Raw genomic sequence first — 21,781 nt, forward strand, 5'->3', positions numbered from 1 at the left:
ATGATGAGCACACACTCTTTCCAAGAAGAGAAAGGCTGCTGTGAAGGAAACTCTTTCTGCGTGCTTTGACATAACTACACTTGTTCCATGAACAACAGCAATAATGAAACTCGGTTGCGTTCAGAGTCCCATGGGGAGTGGGCCTCCTTCCTTCCCATTTCAACAACGCTTTTCTCCTCACCAGAACATCCCACCTCTTCAAGCTCTTTGCCCCCAAGGAGGGACGTGGTGGCTGGCCAGAGCCCGCAGGCTGGACTGCGGAGATGTGACCACCGCCGCCCCGAATGGCCATGGAGATGCCCGTTGTCCCATAAGAGCGGTGCGTTAGGACTTTGTCCTCTCCTAAGCTGCAGAAATGTATGAGCTTTGGGGCCAGCATAATTTCGTGATCCCTCTCCCAGCCTGAAATCAACCAACAGGTTCAATGTTATTAAAGAGAGGCTGACAGACAAGCAGATGGACAGCCAGGCAGAACAGTTGTGTAAGCTTTGTTTCCTTAGGAAAGCAGACTAAAAAAAGAAACAAAATGCAGTATTCACTCATCATTGTCTACAAAATACTGAAATCAGCTATTTAACACTTTGTAACAAGCGTAATGGCTCAGCAGAGTTATTTATTCTGCTTGAAAAACCTGTTTCTAGGCCTCAGAGGATTAGCTGAGAAGCAGCATAACCTCTCTGTGACCCTACCCGAGAAGAAGCTGGTCTAACTGGAAGTCTGAAAGCAGTATACTGAAAGTGGTGGCAGCTATGCAGAGATGTGCTAGAGCTGATCTAAGCTAAGGGGAAGTCTTACAGAGAAAGAAAATAATCTAAGTATCAGAAAGGAGAAAAACTTTAAGAGAGGTGAAAAGTAGGATAGAAGAAAAATGAAGAAAAAACCACAGAATCAGCAAGCACAGTAACGAATGCATTTCAGTGTGCTGAGGAACGTGCTATATAATTTAAATGACAGGTTAAAGGTATGCTAGGACAGTCAGTAGAAGCTGAACAAGGAAGAAATTTGTAGAATACAGATTTCGTCTTCTTAAACACTTTTAAAATCAACATGAAGCATTACCACCTCCAAATGCAGCAGATGCCAGAGCAAAGAAGAGCAGGCAATGTCTGCAACATAAAGCCAGGGCTGAACCCACAAATCTGTTTTCATCCACCTGCCAGTGTTTGGTTTGAGAGGTCATGTTTATGTGGACTGTAGCAAGCTGTCCAGTTTTGTGAGAATGAAGGACAAGAAACATGGGAAGGAGCTCTTGGCTGCCCAGGCCAGGCCAAACCCAGCTCAGAGCACCCTCAGCTAATGGCATTTGACAGCAGAGGGGTGCAGAAGTGTCAATTAGCAGGCACTGAAAGCATCGCCAAGCTTCAGTTAGGAAAAAAAATATTATACATATAACTAATACAATACATATATATTCACATATAAAACCATATATATAAATACTTACACATATATATGTACATGCTTATATACATATATACATTTATCTATATAAAGAATGTGATTTTATTCCCCAGCATAATGTTGAGGAATAAAATGCCATTCTTTCCTGCACTAGATAATCACCTGTCACTTTAATCCTGGTATCAGGTAAGAGCTTTAAATTATAGATTATTGTCCTTTGCCAGGTAAGAGTATTGTTTATATTAATGGTAGGAATAATCTTACAGATTATATGAGCCCTCTCTTGGTCAGTATAGGATTACTCTCTACAGGCAATTCTTTAGTATTTTATCCTCGCTAAATTTGAGTGTCCATGTAATTGATTTTCTATCACTTTCTCACAGGCTATATCTCACTGTTAGTGCCCAATGTATCTTCAGAACTGCTTGTTCTGATGTTCAGTCTGAATATGCTTTTTCTTATGTCGTTGGCTCACACACCTCCCACCTTACTCTAGCTCCCTGCTGACAGACACACACCAGACACCTCATTACCCTGGGCTCTCCTAGCAGTTAACGGAGAGAAACGAGCAGCTCCAGAGGATGCAGAGGTTGTAGGTGAAGGTTCCTGTTCTCTACGAGAAACTTTACAGCAACACTTCTAACTCAGGTACCTCACTGGGGGTGAGCTGAATCTGGGTCTGAAAAATATCGACCCCCCCCTTTAAATAGTCAGAGATTATTATTTTGTGATTTAATGCCTTGACCTGCCAGAATTTGCAAAACAAACACACGTTATGACTGAAACTCCAGCTTTTTCCAACATCACTTTTGCATTTCTCTGGGCTATTTCCAGATCTCCAATATACTTCTAGTACCACAGCATCCTTAAATTACTACCACTCCTAGAGTATACCAGCAACAGCATCTTTACAAATGTCACCAAACATTAAAAATGTTACTTTGCATCCATTTTCTTTTCCAAAATCATATATAATTCCGTGTTTACTAAGTGTGTGAACTAAGCAAATGTACTTTTTCTGGAAATATTAAGTCCATATGTTATTTCCTGGACCTGTTTGGTTTCCACACCACCTCTCATCTTCACGTCTGTGAATTTCATTTGTATCCTATTAACTTCTTCCTCTATGGACAAAGTAAAAAAGCACCATGTCCTGCAGCCCACGCCAACAGGGAGCTGTTAGAAGTCCTCTCACCAAGGATTCCCCTTTGACCATCCTCGATAGCTGCTGAGAAGACACCTGTCAATTCGAGAGCAAGTGCTCTGGATGTTTCTGAGCTAGATTTTACATATCTATTGACCACAGTTTGTCTCTTACTTCCTACAGATGGCTTAAAAGAGACGACTGAGTCACCGGGCAGACACTGGGCAGCGAGTGTTAGCTGTGGGAAGCAATTCCCTCGCTTATGGCGCCGCTGTATTTTGCATCCTGGGACAGGCACACTGACATACTGCCCCTTATTCAAGTAGGACAGGCTACCTGATCAGCACTGTCTGAGGCGTGTTTTGACACTATTTCTGCCTTTCCTCATTCATTATCTAAGAATTCACCTGGCAGTGAGATGTGGCAAGCAACCCTGATGGGCTTTAAACTCTCATCAGTACTTCCATGCCGAACTACTAATAAAGGTATTAAGACTGAGCAGAAGTAAAGCACTTTCTAATCAATAGAAACAGGCTTTTTTCTCTGATACCTTATTTAAAATAGGCATTTTTCTAGGCTCTTACTAACAACAGTTAAAATGCCTTAATGAGTGGTAAAACTGGAAATGAGGTAATGTGGTTTGATCCTAAAGCAGTGAAATATTGCAGGACTGGCTTTAAGCTAAGACACAAAGCTCCTATCAGACAAAAGTTAGCACCTTTCAAAAAATATTGGAGAATACGTGGTCTGGCAGCATATGGAGTAACTTTCTTCTTGATAAGGCCTCTACACTGTTACCAACTAAAGGTCAACACAATCCTAAGGCTCGGTAAGACCACACCTTAGCACGTATCACATCTTTTTGTCTTCTGAGCCTACAAATATTTACACATGTAATGTTAAGTTTTTAGGGGTTTAGTGACCAGAAGTTAATAGTCAAAGGGACTGTTCACATGACTGAACTTAAGCCTCTGACTATGTTTGAACTGTCAGGACTTTGCACATCCTTTGTTCTACTGAAATTGAAAAAGGCAATTTTTTCTGGTACTTGAGCTGGAAATCCTAAACCTGTTTCCCACTGAATTTTGTCACAAGGACATTTAATTTGACTTTTCAGGGCCTGTCAGTGTATGGGTGCAGAAGGAAAAGTCCCACATGCAGTAATTTAAAATGCAGAGAAAATCAAAGAGAAGATGTCTGAAAAATTAGAAAGCATGGAAACAAACCAAAGACCTCACAGAAGTGGAGGAATTAAATTTACTATTACTGTGAATGAATTTGTATTTCCTTTAGCAAAGAAATAATATAGTATAGGTGATTTTTATTATTGGAGTTATGGAAAAACATACCAAGTAACTCCTCATAAAAATTGTGTTTACTTCTGCTGAGCTTATGACCAGTCTGTGCTTGCTTTCAGTAAGCTGTTCAGTTACACTACGACTAATGCATATAAAAAACACAGTTTAAGTTTGCTCAAGTACTGTCCAGTAGAAAATCTTGGATTTGTGTAAACAAATATTTGCTTCCACAGAATATATTTTGGATGGAAAGCAATACCGTTGACACAGCCAAAAGGGAGATGAAAATTAGATACACAAGATTCAGACCATTAAATGAGTTCAAGAAGGATTTGCCTGTACCCTTCATAACTAGGACGGCCTATCTATGATAATATAATGACAAAAATTGTGTGGCTGTGCTAAATACTAACTAGCCACGCATTCTGCTCTTCTAAAGAATTCTGCATTGAACAAGCCTGGTGCTTCAAGGGAAAAAAATATCCACAAATCTCTTTCTTTATTCCTAGCCTATTTTAAAGGTTTGTGCCTCATCACAGCGGACAAATTCAGCCCTGATCATTCAGAAAATCACACATAAGTTGCAGTCCCGGTGTAGTCAGGGGACACAAAGTGTCGTTCTTAAACAAAGCATTTTCGTAAGTGCCTTCCTCTATCAGGGTTAGGATCAGTTGAAAGAAACAATTCCACACAATCTTTGCCACTGAGAACCACAAACTAAGGGCTCACATTTCCAATGCTATTAAAGAGTTCTGTGAAAATGTTTATGATTAATTCATAAAAGCTAAAACTAATCTAAAAAACTGGCTGACTTGCTACTTTGTTCACAGATTTTCCAGAGGTAAAAAAGGGAGGGTCTATTTAACAACTAGACCATTTTTCGATTATTTGATCATCTATTTTATTTGATCTTCAGCTTAATTATATATACCACTTGGCTGACTAATCAAAGATCAAACAGTTAACAATCTAAGACCTGTACTCTACAAGCACTTAATTAAATAAATGATCTCAGACTACAGTGGAACTTCATCCACTACAGTTGTAGGTTGAGGTCTCCCAGAAATACTTTCCAGATCTTGGCACTTCTGTAAGATGCAGTCTCATCAGCTGACTACAATCAGAAGTTAAAATGGAGAAGTAAAGGAGAGAAAGATGATAACAGTAATAAAATCATGGTGGTCTTTTGGCTGGTAATGTGTCCGTCAAGGGCTGGTGGAGGATCTATTTTTAACCCTCGCTCCTGCAATACAATGCACATATTCTATACACCAATAGTCTATACAGTTTAAAGTGATGATAAAGCTTCTAGAAGTCTTTCATAAGATCTGAATTTGAAAACAATCCCCGTAAAAAAATGAAGACTACCTACTTGGCCACATTCCCTAAGTGCAGGTATAATGAATATTTTAAAACAACTTTTCGAGATGATCTAGAAAGATACAATTTTGAGTATACTGGCATTGGAGAAGACCTGACTAGTCTAAAGGAAGCCAATTTTCTTTTTTAAGATTGCTAGAATTGTCAATTTCTGCAAGGATTTATTTAACAAAAACTTGTGAGAAAACTTTCCTTTCCAAAAAGTTCAATGTTATTTCATAAGAATTAAAATAGGGGCTGAAAAATGTCTCAGTAGGCGTTTTGGAATCAGTCACTAAACCCAATCAACCAACTAACCAGCCAACTAAAAACAAAACAAGAAAGGAAGATCAAGACTTGACTTGAACTTTCTAAGAAAATGCAGAAGCAGAATTACAACTTTTTCAGAGCTGAAAGGTGAGAATCTCCTTATGAGTACTTCTCTAAGAAGGAAGAAAAAAATTGCATACACCTTTGCAAATCAACTTAGAACCTACAGTCAGCAACATTAAGGAACACAGAAAAGCCTTCTGTCTAAACTAACAATGGCAGCTTCATATCATTAAAGAATTGTTTTCATTTTAAAAAAAAATTTATGAAGCAGTCACATGGGATTTAAAACACACATCGGACTGATTTGCCATAATTGTCTTGAGTAAAAAATTCACAGTGTTCCCATATGTTGGCTTTATAATTACTCTGTACAAAGACATAAACTACTGCATATGCTAGGACGAACACATACAACTATGTCATATAGTGAAGGAGCCAAAGAAAGAAAAAATTAAAATACTGCTGCTTTTGGTATCCTTGGAGAATCTGTGGTGGCAACAAGGCATGTTGTTTCCTGTATGAAGAAATATTACCTATATGGGTGACAAATCTCTAAATGTTTACACTGTGAAGACCGTGTTCTCTTGCTCTAACCTGAATTATAAGATTTCAAGGTTGAAATAGGAGTTCTTGTGGACACTCACTCTCCCCACCTGGCAGCAACGGCTGCATCAACCCCATCCGTGCTTGCTCATTTGGGAAGCATGTATGCAGGAGATGCAATCCAAGGGGATTCCTCTATCCTGCCAACCCTCCAGTAGTCTTCAGTCTCCAGCTGAGGTAGTGACGGGACTGCAGGACCGTCTGCCCTGTAGTCATGAGCACTGAGCACGGTGAACAAGGTGCTGGATCCATCCAGTGACAGCACAAGCACCTCTGGTTCCAGGTAGTCGATTGATACAGTTAATTGAAAAACAGCAGGTGGACTTGTTTGGAATAACTAATTCCACAATTACATAAGTAATTTCACTTACTGTCCACACATGAAGGTGGTCAATTGAGTTGTGGCTGAATTTTGATGTATTTGGTGTTTTGTAAATGAGCAAATGAATATTTTGTAAATGTGTACGTAAATGAATATTTGTAAATCATCATATATGATGAAATTTCTTTTTCCACTTTGAACAACAACTAAATAACACAATTCATAGCAATTAAATTATCAGTTTCAATTGTTTAATTTTAATTTCATAAACCTTAATGGATATGAAATGGAATTAAGTCTTTGAGAATCCCGTTTTCATGCTTAGTCTAAGGCTTACAAAAAAAAGGAAGAGAAGTGTAAGCATATACCTAATGAAAATGGATAAGCAAAGAAAAAAAGGGGTAACACGAAAATGTTTGTATTTACAAACAGCATTAAAAAGTTAATTTCAAACGTGCCACTTCAGATGTGCTTTGTCTAGTCTAGACCATCGTTTGGGCTGTAACTGTCCAGTGCTTGCACTATGCAGGTAAGCCAACACTGTTACCTAAATTTCATTTTTTCTTCAGTTTCTCTTGTATAAGAAAAGAACTACACGGACCCAATTTAAAGAACTGTTTTACATGCTTTACTAAGAAGTTTATAGCCCAAAAGACTTCCAACTATTCAAATGAATACAAGTTAGTGTGGGCAAAAGCAAACATTTAACCGACGACAATACAACTATTTTAATTCTTTTCCAGGCTTGTTGATGTCTATCAGGTACATACAAACTGTATAGCGCAATCCTTTTTGAGTTACTTTTGCACAATTTTTAAGGTTAGAAGCAGATTCATCTGTATTCATAGCTTGTGAGCTTTAAAAGTAGTTGGACTTTGTTCAAACATTCAAAAAAAATCATCTTTGAGCTGGGACTAATCATAGAAGACTTAATTCCTCGAGGAAATTGTTCTGGGAAAGTTATAAGCAGACAGAACAGGAATTTATGATGGAAGTTGGCTTGCAACCTCGGGCTCTCATCTCAAAAATGTTTACACATGTGAGTATCTCATTAAAGACAGATATAAGGGTGCATCAAGATGTAGACAAATTGTGGACACCTTTGTGATGCTTTCCTGAAATCTGAGAGGGTTACACAAAGGCTCCTTCCTGTAGTCAGCTCATGTTCAGGTAGTATGGTCTTCAAGCTGTTCTTTCTGATTATAAATTTTAAAAAATTATACTGTCTTGCTCTCAGAAAAGGCAAATTCTTATTTAATTACATGTCAATTGTTTCATAGAGTTTGGCACTGTCTGTGTGCAGGCAGCGTCCTAGAGCCACAGAAGGAGCAAAGGTTGCAAGTCCACCTTTCAGGCGCCTGGAGATCTGAGCTGAATTTCTGCATTCCAGATATAAAAGGAATTAGGCTGCGAAAGGCATGATTTTCTCAAAGCCACCCCTGTCCCCACACTGAGTGAGAGCTAGATAAGCTACATTAACAGGGAGAGGCAAGATGGAAGGGTGAAATTCAGGAACAGGCTGCAAAAGCTCTCACTGTGTGTGTGTGACCTTGAATCCTCACCCTTTTCACAAAATGGAGCTGGAAAAACAGCTTTTTTAGTCCCTCAAGTGATTAAATGCGACACACCGAACATGGGAGACTCAAATCTCCTCTCTGCCTGTAGGAAGTAACATTTACATCTCCCACAAGAACTCTCTCATGACTCAGCTATATGATATAACACCTCGGACTCTCACAACTTCTCTCCCATTAAAGTTCTACTACTCTTCATGATGCACTTAAATATTCACTGCAGCAAACGCCAAGCCCCATTTTTTTCCCCCGTGCCCTGTTGACTGTCCTAACCGCTGGGCTTCATAGTCAGGTTACAGAATCAGCCAGCCCGAGCCAGTCAAGTCCTGTGAATATTTTATTATTCCATGCAAACCAGACCAATTTCAGAGCAGCAGTTTGAGACACCTCCACCTCCATTAATGCTTGTGTTTGGAAACAAGGATGTGCTACCAGGAGGTAGGACCACGGGCAGCTCTCCGGCCACTGGTGCACACCCTACCACCAGGCTGCTGGAGAAAGGGGGGAAGAAGGTATGAACCAGTCCCCCTCTCCGTAAGAAAGTGGGATGCCCAACTGATCGTGCTCTGAAAGTGCTCCTGGACAGGGGTCCTGCTGATGCGAGAAGTGGAGCAATGCTGATGGTGCGAATCTGTCAGGCTGGCGTGGCCATGATACACCTGCCTACCTGCTGGGCACCTCCTTGCACGCCTACAGCTACAAGGACGATAAGGAAAACCTCCTGGCGAACATGCACGCATCGAGCGTCTTCAGAGATTGGATGGCTGTGGCTCCACGGTGAGGAGAAGCTCAGTTTGGGACAGGGCAACCCGGAACAGCCCCACCATGACAGGCCTGTCAAGCTTTGCTACCCACCTGTGAGAACCACATGGTCTTTCTTCCCTGGCAGAATGCCGGCACTGAAACGGCGAGGGAAGGTCGGTGGATTTCACCTCAGTTTTGTTTAGTTACTTAAAAATACTTTGAACGGCATCATTTTTAGAGCAGGGCTTTGGTGTGTTTCCTCTCAACCTCTCACCAGAAGCTCCTCCGCACACACGTGTCCCCTGTGAATGCAGAGGAACAATTTCACTGACCCGGCCGCCTCCGGGCGTCCCGCTGCCGCTCGCACCGCCGGTGCCTGCCGCAGCCCCGCGTCCCCGCGCCACCGACACCGTCTCGCCGCCCCACTCCACGCCCCAGCACCGGGCTCGCACCTCCCGCCCGGCCTGGGGCCTCCGGTCACCGCCCGGTGACACAGTCCTCCCGCCCTAGGGCGGTGGGGGGTGGGGAACCTTCACGCCCGGCGGGCTAAGCGGGGAGAGCGACTAGGGCGGGCGGCCATTCTGAGGTGTAAGGGGAGTCACCCGCGGCGACCCCCGCCCATGGGGGGGTGGGGGGTGTGTGCGTGTGTGGAGGCTGTGCGCGAGCCGCCGGGGCACAAAGGGGAAGGCGGACCCCGAGCGAGGCGCCTCCGCTTTCCCCATGCGCGGTGGGGTGGGGAAGGAACGGGCAGGAATATTCTGGACCGAGGGAGGGGAGGAAGGTGATGAACAACTTGAATAAATCTGCAACGGAGCTGAGGAGAGGGGGAGGGAAGCGGCGGCGGGTCATGTGAGGCACAGTCATGCTGCGGGCCCGGGGAAAAGGGAGAGAGGGGCACCTGGGGGGTGGGGTGTGTGTGTGATGGGGACGACACTGCCCACCATAGCAGCAGCCCGGCAGCAGCCCTAGCCCTGCCCCTGCCCCTGCCCGGCGCCCCCTCCCCAGCCAGGAGCGCCGCCACGCGGGGACACCCCCCGCCCTTCCCCCTCCCTGGGCTCGGCGCCGCTCGGCAATTTCCGCCTCTTGAGCCGAACCTATTTCCGTCGGCCTCGGCCAGACGGGCTTTATGTCTGCCGGCGGGGCGCGCATGCGCGGCGGCCGCCATCTTACGTTGTCTCTCGCCTGCCCTCCCCTTTGGCGAGCTTTCCCCTCCCCCCTGCAGCCCCGCGCAGCGCCCTCCTTCAGCGCTCCGTGAGGAGACGGGGCCGGGAGGGGGAGAGACCGGCGCCGGCAGGGAGAGCCGGGAGAGGCCGGGAGGGAAGAAAGGACGGGGTAGAGGAGGATTGCTGCCAGGCGCGGTTTTGCGGAGGAAGAGCGGGTGCCGCCTGTTATAAAGAGGGAGGAGGCGGAGGGGGAAGGAAGAGCGTGCGGAGCGGAGCCTCCTCCAGAGACAGCCAGACACAGAGGGAGGAGAGAGAGAGGCTGCCTGGCTGGCTCCCCCTTCCTCCCTCCCTCCTTTTCATGGACTCTCTTGTTGGGCTGCCGCTGCTTTTCTTCCCTCCTTATTCTGTCTCTCTAATACCCAAAATGATTCAGCTCCATGGCTGCCACTGACGGGGATGTCCCTGCCCGGCTCAGCCTGCTGCTGCCGCCCTGCTGTGCGCCAGTCCTGTACGTATCTGCGCTCTCCTACTACTACTACTAGAGCGGTGATGGCGAGGGGCGCCGTCCGCCTCGCCGGGCTGCCCTGAGGGCCCGCCGGCTGCCCTCGCCCCGCCGAGGAGGCGGCGGCGGCGGCCCGGCGGCGGCGGCGCCCGCCGCGGGGAGGGCGGTTCTGCCGGCGAGCCGAGGCGCCCGGCGGAGCGCCGCGGGGAGGAAGGGGCTCGCCCCCGGGGCCGGCCGGCAACGGCGGGCATTTCCTCCGCCCGCTTCCCACCCCCTGGGAGAGGCGCAGTGTGTGTTGGGGGGGGTGGCGGCGGCGGCGGCCGGGCTGGGGGGGGGGGGGGCTGTGGTGGAAATCAAAAGGCGGGGGGGTGGGGTGGGGGAGAGGGCGAAAGAAAGTGAATGGCGGAGGATTGAAAGTGTCACATTCAGAGGCGCTAATGGAGAGGCGACGGAGGACCGGTCCTCGCCCCCTCCCTGTCTCGGAGGGGAGGAGGAGGAGGGGAGGGGGGTGGTTGGTTAGCGGCGGTGCCGGGGCGCCTCAGCCCGTGCTCTGCGGGAGCCGGGGGCCGTGTGCGTGGTGTCTCTCTGCCCTGCCGTGAGCGCGAAGCTAACTGTGTGTGTATGTCTGTCTCTCTCCATACCGGGGGACCGCACTCTTAAAATACACCCGATACAATGCACCAGCCTGACTCAGCCGCAGACATTAGTGCTAGGAAGATGGCGCACCCGGCAATGTTTCCTAGAAGGGGCAGCAGCAGTAGCAGCGGCAGCAGCTGCGTTACTGCTCCCACTGCACCAGGTACCGGCGTTGGGAGCGCTGCCCTCTCTGCCGAGGATTATCAGCCGCCTTTGCTGGTCCAGCCGCCACCTCCGTCTCCTGCAGCATCTTCATCAGTGGGTCCACAGCCGACACCCCCTCCTCCACAAAGCCTGAACCTCCTCTCACAGTCTCAGCTCCAGCCACAGCCTCTTGCACAGACTGGAGCTCAAATGAAAAAGAAAAGTGGCTTCCAAATTACCAGTGTGACCCCTGCTCAAATATCAGCTAGCATGAGCTCTAACAACAGCATAGCCGAGGATACAGAAAGCTACGATGACCTGGATGAGTCCCACACGGAAGACCTGTCGTCTTCAGAAATCTTGGATGTTTCTTTATCCAGGGCCACTGACTTGGGAGAACCTGAGAGGAGCTCCTCTGAAGAGACTCTAAATAACTTCCAAGAGGCAGAGACTCCTGGGGCTGTTTCTCCAAACCAGCCTCATCTTCCCCAGCAGCATGCTCCTCTGCCTCATCACCCACAGCAGAGTGTTGTGATCAATGGAAGTGTTCACCCCCATCACGTTCATCACCACCACCACCTTCACCACCACCATCATGGACACCATCATCCATCGCATCCTGGGATGGGCAGTGCCCCAGTTTCTGGAGGACCACCGCCCAGTCCATCGTTTAGAAAACTATCAACAACTGGAAGCTCTGACAATGTTATATCAACTGCACCAGTTTCTGCTGCATCATCCACTGGTTCCCCGGCATCTGTTGTGTCTAATATCCGCACTACAAGTACTCCTGGTAATTTAGGTGTAAGTCCTGCTGCTGGAACGAGTACCTTAAATACTATGGGTGGCGGTAGTTCTAGTGTGGCAAGCAGCATGCTTGGTACTATAAATTTAAGTAACATCACGAGTACTGGTAATGTAAATGCTTTGTCTGGAACTAGCAGCAATGTTAATGTGAATATCTTGAGTGGTGTTGGCAATGGTACGAGTGCTTCCTCTAGTGTCATTAACAATGTTACTAATCCAACTGCAGGAATGGCAGTGGGATCAAGCCAGCAGCAGCCTGCATCTGGCACGTCAAGGTTTAGGGTTGTAAAACTAGATTCTAGTTCTGAACCTTTCAAAAAAGGTAGATGGACATGCACTGAATTCTATGATAAAGAAAACACTGTTGCAGTTTCAGAAGGAGTAGCAGTAAACAAAGCAGTAGAGACGATAAAACAAAACCCGCTTGAAGTGACTTCTGAAAGGGAGAGCACCAGTGGGAGTTCTGTTAGCAGCAATGTAAGCACACTGAGTCACTATACAGAAAGTGTGGGAAGTGGAGAAATAGGAGCACCTACTGTGGTACAGCAGCAAGCGTTTCAAGGTGTGGGTCCGCAGCAGATGGATTTTAGCAGCGCTGCTCCTCCGGCAATTCCAGCATCTAGTATACCACAGAGTGTTTCTCAATCACAGCTTGCACAAGTCCAGCTGCATTCTCAAGAAGTAAACTATCCACAGCAGAAGTCAGGGGTCCAACCTCCTGCACAGGCCAGTCTAACCACTGTTACTGGGGTTCAGCCAGCCCCAGTTAATATTCTAGGTGTATCCCCATCTCTGGGCCACCAGCAACCTGCCATTCAAAGTATGGCTCAACAGCAACTACCATATTCTCAGCCGGCGCAGCCTGTGCAGACGTTGCCACTCGTACAGCAGCAGCAGTTGCAGTACGGACAACAGCAGCAGCAACAGACAGTTCCTACACAGATGGCCGCAGGTCACGTTAAGCCGGTGAACCAAAACTCGGTTACGGGGGCTATACCAGACTACATTCAACATCAGCAGATCCTTCAGACTCCAGCCCCTGCCATGCAGCCCAGTTCTACAGGAGTAGGAGCAGGGCAACCAGTTCCTGTTGCCCAGGCACAGAGCATGCAGCCTTCAGTACAAGCACATCCAGCTGCTGCCCCGGCTCAGCCTGTTGCACATGCTCCAGCAGCGATACCAGGTGTAGGTACCAGTGGTCAAATGCTGAATGTTGGGCAGCAGGCAAGTGTAGCTGCTGTGGTGCAACCACCATCTGCTGCAAACCAAATTCCACCTCCAGTCATGCCGTCAACGGCTGCTCCTCCATCTTCACAAGTAGTGCAGCCTGTGCAGACAGGAATAATGCAGCAGGGGTTACAGGCTAGTGCTTCAGGCCTTCCTCAGCAGATGGTCATTGCTCAGCAAAACACCTTGTTACCTGTACAGCCGCAGGCACAAGGAGTGGAATCTGTAGTCCAAGGGATGACTGGCCAGCAGCTGCCTGCTGTTAGCCCTATACCTTCTGCTAGCACTGTTCCTGCACCAAGTCAAGCTGGTTCAGCTGTGCCTCCTGGCATACCTTCTGCTTCTATAGGTTTGGGACAGCCACAGAATATAGGACAAGCTTCAGCAGTGCAGAATGGGAATTTGGCTCAAAGTGTTAGTCAGCCTCCCTTGATATCAACAAGTATAGGTATGCCAGTGGCGCAGAGTGTGCCGCAGCAGATACCGCTAAGCTCTACCCAGTTCCCTGCACAATCACTAGCTCAGTCAGTTGTAAGCCAAATTGAAGACGGCAGACGCCCTACAGAACCTTCCTTAGTGGGTTTACCTCAAGCTGCCAGTGGCGAGAGTGGTGTTGGAGCATCAGCTGTTTCAGATGGCGGTAGCAGCAATGCGCCGCCTTCTGCTTCCCTCTTTCCGCTGAAGGTGCTGCCGTTGACAACACCCCTCGTAGATGGTGAGGATGAGAGGTAAGACTGCCTGTGACTTTATTGGAAATATGCTGTCTGATTTGATTTGCACTAACTTGCAGGTCTCCTTACAGCCATTCTGTGAAAAGAAGCGGTGTGATGTTTTGGTTTAATTAGAAATACTGTTTCTCAGGTCCCAGCACACGTAGGTATTGTATTAAAATACTTGTTTTTCTTTTGAGGGGGTGGGCTGTATTGATTATGCTCTGAAACTACTGTGTGGGTAAATTGTGTTTAACAATCTGTGACTGTATATTCCTGTTGTATAGAGGAAGACAAAAGAATACAGTGGAATGTGGGTATGCTAGTGGTGATTGTAGTTTAGATTATTTATTATACTGAAATAATTAATATTTATTCTTAGGTAGATTTGCTTTTTTCTTCACAAGCCTAGACTTCATCCTGCCTCAGCTTCTCGTTTTCAAGTATTGGCTTTACTCAGGTTAAACCAGTTGCGAGTCTGTGGCATATGTAGAAGCCTTTTCTTTGACAGCCAAGAGATGCTTTGGGCAAATGAGTATGGTGGGAAAAGGGAGGTTCAGCAACACTGTTTTGGCTCTTTAAATTGAACTTGGGGCACTTTTGGTCTTGGTGGTTTTGCTTCAAAGCATTAATCCATTGTGAGAGCCGCTCAGGCCTGTGGAGGGGTGGTGAGCCTTTCAACCTGGCACACCAAGTCTGCGCAGTCAGAGTGAAACTGCACATGTTCTTTCACCTTCACCTTTTCAAACCAATGACCACTGGCTGGTCTTGATAGTATGTGCATGTTAATAGTCTCATTTCTTTGACCATGTGTGCGGAGAAGCTGTGTCAGTTGTGAAAGGCCCTTGCGTGTACAGGCTGAAGTACTCCAAACAGCAGTTCTAAAGTGCAATTGTTTGATATCAATTACATGTGGATATTCCTTACTGTATCAAGGACCTCTTGAGATACGCATTTACAAATGGACAAGAAGACTCTGGTGGTTCTGCCAAAGAACTTCTTGTCTAAGAAGAAGCTATGTTAATGGGAGAAGTAACTTTAAGATAACCTGCCTTGAGAATATGGGAGAGGACAGAAAAGAACACTAGAAAAGTAAAACTGAGACTCATGTTAGGAGACAAAGCACTAAACACTTACAAGGTGGGGAAAAATGCTGTAGCAATGGGAGGCGACGTACTTCTTAAATATCTTCTTGGTGCCATAACTTAAATCAGGAGTAATATCAGTGGCCAAACTTTATTTAAAAAAAACCCCATAATTAAATGGGTTGCTGGGAGAGGCTGGATTCTTAATATTGAAAATACTAACTCTGTCAGCAGTCTGATCATGTTGATCATGAGGTGTTGACTGCCTTAGTGGCTTTCATCGTGTCTTTCTAAGATGCCAGAGAGCTATAATGAGTAGCAGCTTGTCTTCCAGGAGTGCTAGAAGACAAGTTCCAACACTGCTTCATCCTGATTGTTTTTTCGTCGATAAGTACGTGAAGGTGGTAGAAAAGACAGATGGAGGTGTTAAAGCCCACAGTGTCACCATTATGCTACTAGCAGTCAATTTTGTCAAATGTTTTTTTCTTTTCCTTCAATCTTTCTAAACCAGCACAGTAATCCTTCTCTTCATGGGTCCTGTTTGTGTTTGGTGATGTCTGGTAGTTTTTTTTTTTTAACTAACCAAAAAAGCCCCCTAAGCTTTAAGGTGATCCTAGCTGAGTAAGAGAGTTATAAGCTCATTGATACTCAGTGTTTTGGAAAATGACATCTAGCATGTGACTGTACTGTGATTTTAAGAGCATATGTTAGCTTTTTGCCACGATTGGTAGTTTTTCCCAGAATGTTTGAATCCCTCAGGGTAACAATTGCCAGAAATACCTTCTTCCTCTGTTTTTTGGCTAGCCAAAGATCATATCCTTTCTTTTTCCATGCGTGTTGTGTCTTTGTTCAAGCTGTCATCTCCAGGTAGACTATACTTTTGTTTAGCTGCAGTTGGAAAAGTGTTTAGATGCTTTACACAGAGCAGGATATGACTCTATTAAATGGAGATGAAAAATAATGGTGTGGGGTTTTTTTTGTATGGCAGCAGTGGTCAGGTCACATTTGTGTGCAATTAGATAGTTTACAGCAGCACTTCTCCCTGTAACATTAAAAACTTCATGAGATTACTTCTCTTTCCACTTCCAAAGGGATCTCAGGGCAAGGTATTACTTGTATTGTTATCTTGTCTGGAATTTCTTTTGGTCTGGAGCTTAGACCTCATCAGCTCACTAAAGGTAGTGCAAGATGTGCCATTGTTATTCTCGGCTCCTCACTTCTGGCCATGGGATGTCTCCAGTTAGAGTTCTCTTGAGGTTTTTGCCTGTTTGTTAGATTATTCCCTCTTTTACAGGAGGTAAAGGGTAATGTATTGCAAAAGTACATAAACATTTAAGAAGCAGGTATACTGTAAATATGTGTGTATAAAATCCCCATTTCTCTCTGTCTCATGTGCATATGTACATATATCACTGAAGATTTCTATCATACATCCCAAGTGATTCTAAACCTGGCAAGGGAAAAGATGGGAGAAAGAAATAAGTGACGACATAATTAGGCCAGTGAAGAAGCTGTAAAATTCCATTTGGTGTGCCTTTGAAAAAACGTCTGACCCATGTAATACCTTGTTTAGATTAACTCCCAGCTTTCGTTAAACCTGTATATAATTGCATTCAAAGACGTGCCAGTATCTTTAAGTCATTACCTCTGTTCAGTTTTTAGAACACCATTTGCAGCTCTTTGAATGACTGTTATCAGGGCATGGCCTTTTAAATATAGACAGTGTGGAGCATATCTGCTCTGAAAACTGTAACCTTTTTTTCCCCAGTATGAACAATTTTTTTTGTTAATCTTCACTATGACTTGAAATAAGATATATTAAAAACTTGGTATGCAAGCCATATGGAAAATTATTTGCAAACTTTATTTATTAAAAAGAGGATACAAATAATATAGTTATAGTTTCTGTATTTAAAAAAAGATCAAAAAACCAAACCAAAACAACCCCCAAAACAACAAAAAACCCCCCAACAAACCAAACTCAAAAAAAACCTAAACCACCCCTAGTTTTTCTGACTAGTCTTTCGTTCTAATATTTCAGTCTATGTGGGACAGTTATTTGGATGCTAAGTATCTTTTTTTTTCTTGAATCATGGTATGGACTCAGTGCGTAATTCTCATAGTTTCTTGGATTTGCAGCAGTTACCTCAGTTTATTCTGCTCAGTTATTAAACCCTGTCAATTTTACATGTGGTTTTTTGAGCTTATTTCATCTCTAGAATGGTAGAAGAGGATTTATTTTTATGCTTTTGAAACTTAAGTATGGAAAAATACCTATTTATATTGCAGTGAATTCTTTTGTGCATTTATACTTCACGTTGAAGAATCAGTTTTACAAATTCCTAGACAATGCTTTATTATGCTGTTGATGCTTACAGTAAGATTATGTACAGACTTACCTGTAAAGTGAAAACTTAAAAACCCCCAAACCATATTTTACAGCACTTAAAGGCTGCTATAAGTGAGTTTATAAATAACTTAGTCTGAAATGTTGTTTACCATTACTCAAAAGCAGATTTTTTTGTGAATGAAGGCTAAAAGAACTAACAACTTTCTCCCTGTCCTTGACAGTGTTTCCTGTAGAGTTGTCTGCATTCTTTAGTCTGCAAGTTCTTTTCACCTGTTCATGCATTTCCTCCAGCAGTGAAGTGAAAGAGAAAGGAGGAAAAGGTGATGATAAACACAGAAAACTGACATAGAGATTTGAAGTATGCTTTATTATCTGACAATATCTTGTGATTTTATTTTTAATACAAATTTCTCTTCAAGAGATCCCTTTACAGCTGGACAGAGGAAAAAATAAAACAAGTGGAAGAAGTGTGTTTTCTGTGTAGGATATATGTTTTGGTGTGTTACGAAATCTGTGGAGAGGCTGGAAGATGAAAGCTGAACATATGAGAATTGGAAGACTTGTGAACAGCCTTTGACAATCTCTAGTAGTAGTAACTAGCACTAACTTGTAAAGCCAGAGTATGTTCAGGAAATTGGACAAATTTTCATTGTGTGGAGTAGGAAGGTTTATCAGGTACAAATGAGATTTCTGGAGATGTAATTTAATACTTGTTGAAGGCATTGGTAGGCAGTAGTGAATGAACATACTAAAGTAGAATTGGAAGTTTCAGTTAAAGATTTTTATTGTAGTATTTATTTTTTTGTAAGCTGTTCTAGAGTTTATAGGGGCTTTTTATTTGCTGGAAGTTTTGCTTCTCCGTATTTGATGAAAAACGGAGAAGGTGCTTTTAGAAGATAGTTTACAACAAAGGGTTTATGGTGGCTTAGAATGGATTTGTGGTATTTTTTTTAATTGCATCCTAATGGCAGTGTTGTTTTACATTTTTCAGTTTTAATGTGCTTCAGCGTCCTGCCAAAGTTGCATAACTTTGAATTCTAGGAGATTGACTTTTTAAAAGAAGTCTCTTTATATCGTCAATTTGGCTATTTATGGAACTTGAAAAAATAGTTTCGGTAATGACAAATCACATGAGTAAAAAGGGAACGCTTTGAAGAAAGTGTGGTTGCTGTTGTGTCATGCTGACAAGTCTAGCTTCTCATTTCATCTGATGAAATAAAATACATACCATTGGTGGAATTGGCTTTGTTAGCTCTCTGCTCTAAGTAAACAAAAATGAGGAATTTAGGGTCTGGACCTTGCATGTCTGCTGGCCAGCTGCAGGTGGCAACACCTGCTTAGACGGACCTTTCTCTGCTGTCTTTTATATATGCCATGCATTTCTGCCTCATTTCTGCATGCCATGATATACTTCACATAAGGGATTGCTACAGTCTTTGGTATTGCGTTGGCTTTGAAGGCAGGAAGAACCACCAGATTTCAGGGGGTTATAAAAGCAGTAATTTAGCACTCAAGGCAGATTATTGGAGATGCTGAGAAACGTACCTCTCCAACTGATAACGTGATTTCTAGGAAATGTTAGCCCTACAGTTTTGGCTGCTGTTTGGAAATTGTCAGTGTATAAGCAGACCAAATTATCTATGTATGTGTATGTAAAACCAAACAAAAGCTTTTAAAATATTTTGTGTTGAAAAGGAATTTTTGTTACTGTCTCAGGATTTGCATTCTTTACGGTACAGGCTAACCTGGAAATCAGAATTATCTGTTTGTTAGTCTGCATGTTGGCAGAGAAATGTTTCAGCCTTTACAAGTTACTGTGATCTAGATAATGCCGCAATAGATTAGTGGCTGTAACACTGGTAACTAGCAGATTCATGAGGATGGGTGGGGGAAATTATTAAAACAAGAACAAAAACATCCAAAATGTGAATGTACCTTGCTTAAGTGTAAGTAAAAAGACATATGGATAGCACACCTGTGCTGCAAAAAAAAACCTGTAATAATGCTGTTCATTTTACAGAGGATATTAAAGTAAATAAGCTTTTTCAGACCTGTCTCTAACAGCTTGGGAAGTAGATCAAGTTGTAAACAGCAGTATTGCTAGTAGAGTCTTCTAGAAGAAGAAACTGCGCATGCCTAAATAGCAGCGTAATAATAGCAGGTGTATTCCTGGTATGACCTTTTTGGGAATAATTTGTGATCTGGGTTTGCAATTTGGTGGAGGTGAAATGTAAACAAGAATAGAAAAGAATAGTGTGTCTTTGTTCTCATTGATTTAATGCACTGGTTCTTTTCTATTCTTGATTAATTTATGAGACTGAAATGTGCTGTGCGTAATACATATTATACTTTAACAAATGACTGAAAACTTTTTTTAAAAGTGAGCCTATACCTTTCATTTACTGTGCTTAGGCCACCAAAGTCAATGCTATTAAGCAAAAGCATGCTTTAAGAACATTCTAAGCAGGGACTAAGGGTAGGATTATTCAATAAATTACTTCATGGTAATGATCACCATAAATAAGGAACTAGTTTATTCTCAGCTTGGTTGTCCAAGGAACCATAGCCTAAAGTGAAGATGGAAAGAACTCTTGAGCGACTGGAGACACTGCTTTATTTATTTTAGCCTGTTCTAAAGCATTCACAGAGTTACGAATTGCATGATGGAAGTGCAGCATAATTATGGTATCAGACTGGAGCACCTGATCGTCCTTCTGGCTTTAATGCCTTGCAACACTTTAACTCTTGGTCTGTCTTTGGAATTTGCTAACAAAGGTAGTAATTGTGCTACAGCCAGCTGTGGTGTATCAGCTCATTTTGTGCGGCCCCCAAACACCTATTATGCATTATCAGTGTTAGAAGTGGGAATTGGTTTGTGGTTGCAGTTACATGCACAAGTCTCCATCATCTGCTGAAGCTGGATAGACTTTCCTGAGAGGGATTTAGAGGTTATAAATGTTTGGCAGGCAGGGTTTGTAACGATCCTGTATGTGCAAATGTTACACAAATGCCTGTGATAGTTCAGATATTTTATCATTGTTGGTTACCTTATGGACTAAATGGCTTGCCTAGTACCTACTAAATGAGGACTTACGACTTTAGTGCCATGTAGAAACTAAGAATAATACTAATCATAGTTCAAATACAATATTATGCTTTAATAACTGAACTTGTTCAATTTTATTTTTTTACAATTGCAAAGTAAAATCTTGAACACAAGTCACAGTAAACTTGTTCACCGTTTTTCTTTGAGCAAGCGATTAATTTTCTGTTACACGTTCTTCAATATATTTTGGCATTATTTTTTCTGCTTCAGAAATTACTCCTGTGGGTTTCCTTTCTACTCTACGGTCTTAACATACACTTACTGATCTTGACTTCATCTAAGTCGTTTTAATGCTGCTAATTTAACCTTTTTAAATTTAGTTAGTAATTTTCTATAACTTCACTGGTCTTTTTATCACTATTTAAAGTTAGAGAAAGTGTACATTGAGCCCAAATATTACTACTGTAAGTTTAAAATGATGCTATATGAATTTAAAAAGAACCCAAACCATTTAAACTGGGCTGTATAAACGTAGGAGTATGTTTGAGTCTAAGTGATGCTCCATATGTATGTATGAAGTCAAACTTTCACCACTACTAAGCATGAAAAATTCCCCTGTAAGTATGTCTATATGTGGGCACTTAAGCCAATGTGTTTTGTCATGTGTGTTTGAAATGATTTTTCTTTGTGTTCAAGTGTTTGTTATTCTGCTTTCATGAGGTGTACAGTGCTGATGAAGCTTCATATATCGAGTACCTTTGACAATCAGGATGTATATTTAAGTCCTGTAGGCATTCAGCCTTGAATCTCTTGTCCCAACTTGTATTTCCTCTGGCAGTGCAGGGCTAGCGATCGTACAGGAGAGTCAATGTAACTTTTCTTTGTTCAGCAGAGAACTGCTACTTAAACTACCCTTTATTATTAGCCTTTCTCACTAGGCATTTTAGGTAGTGTACAAGCAGAAATGGGTACAGAATTTTGAATGTATGTTAGAATAATAGAGCAGGAAGTAAAGCAGTTTGAGGGGTTTTTATCATGAAGGATTAGAAATTTAATATTTGAAGCTGACTAATCCTAGAGGAACAAATGCTGGTACCACAGACATTTGTTTTTTTCTGAAGGAAATTTTCATAAAACTGTGCTTTGTATTTATTTCAATAAAACTTGAGGGGTAGCTTGATCATCTGTTCACACACTTTTTGAATAACCCATTCTTTTGAGTATAGTGGAAGAGTACGGTTTTCTAAATTGCTAAAGCAGGCAGCAGCAGATCTTTAAGTTTAAACTTAACAGAAAGATACAGATCGGCTTACACTCTTTTAAAAAATATAGA

General features: G+C 43.2%; 1 protein-coding gene across 11 annotated transcripts in view; it reads left to right on the forward strand.

Moving 5' to 3' along the window:
• The first annotated feature begins 9,965 nt into the window (after window positions 1-9,965).
• TSC22D1 (TSC22 domain family member 1) overlaps window positions 9,966-21,781 on the forward strand; it is a 97,427-nt gene continuing 85,611 nt past the window's right edge. For 6 of the 11 annotated variants that reach the window (XR_012659599.1, XR_012659603.1, XR_012659605.1 and 3 more), the window contains exons 1-2: window positions 9,967-10,449; window positions 11,128-13,985. Coding sequence is in view for 2 of the 11 variants with exons in the window: in XM_075087345.1 (XP_074943446.1) it covers window positions 11,119-13,985 (2,867 nt within the window). In the remaining 9 variants the exon portion in view is untranslated. Of the gene's footprint in view, window positions 10,450-11,118; window positions 13,986-21,781 lie in introns of those variants that run through there. The other 5 variants (XR_012659601.1, XR_012659606.1, XR_012659607.1 and 2 more) reach the window with 3 other exon arrangements.

Source organism: Phalacrocorax aristotelis, chromosome 1 (assembly GCF_949628215.1).
Source record: "Phalacrocorax aristotelis chromosome 1, bGulAri2.1, whole genome shotgun sequence".
Classification (NCBI taxonomy): Eukaryota; Metazoa; Chordata; class Aves; order Suliformes; family Phalacrocoracidae; genus Phalacrocorax; species Phalacrocorax aristotelis.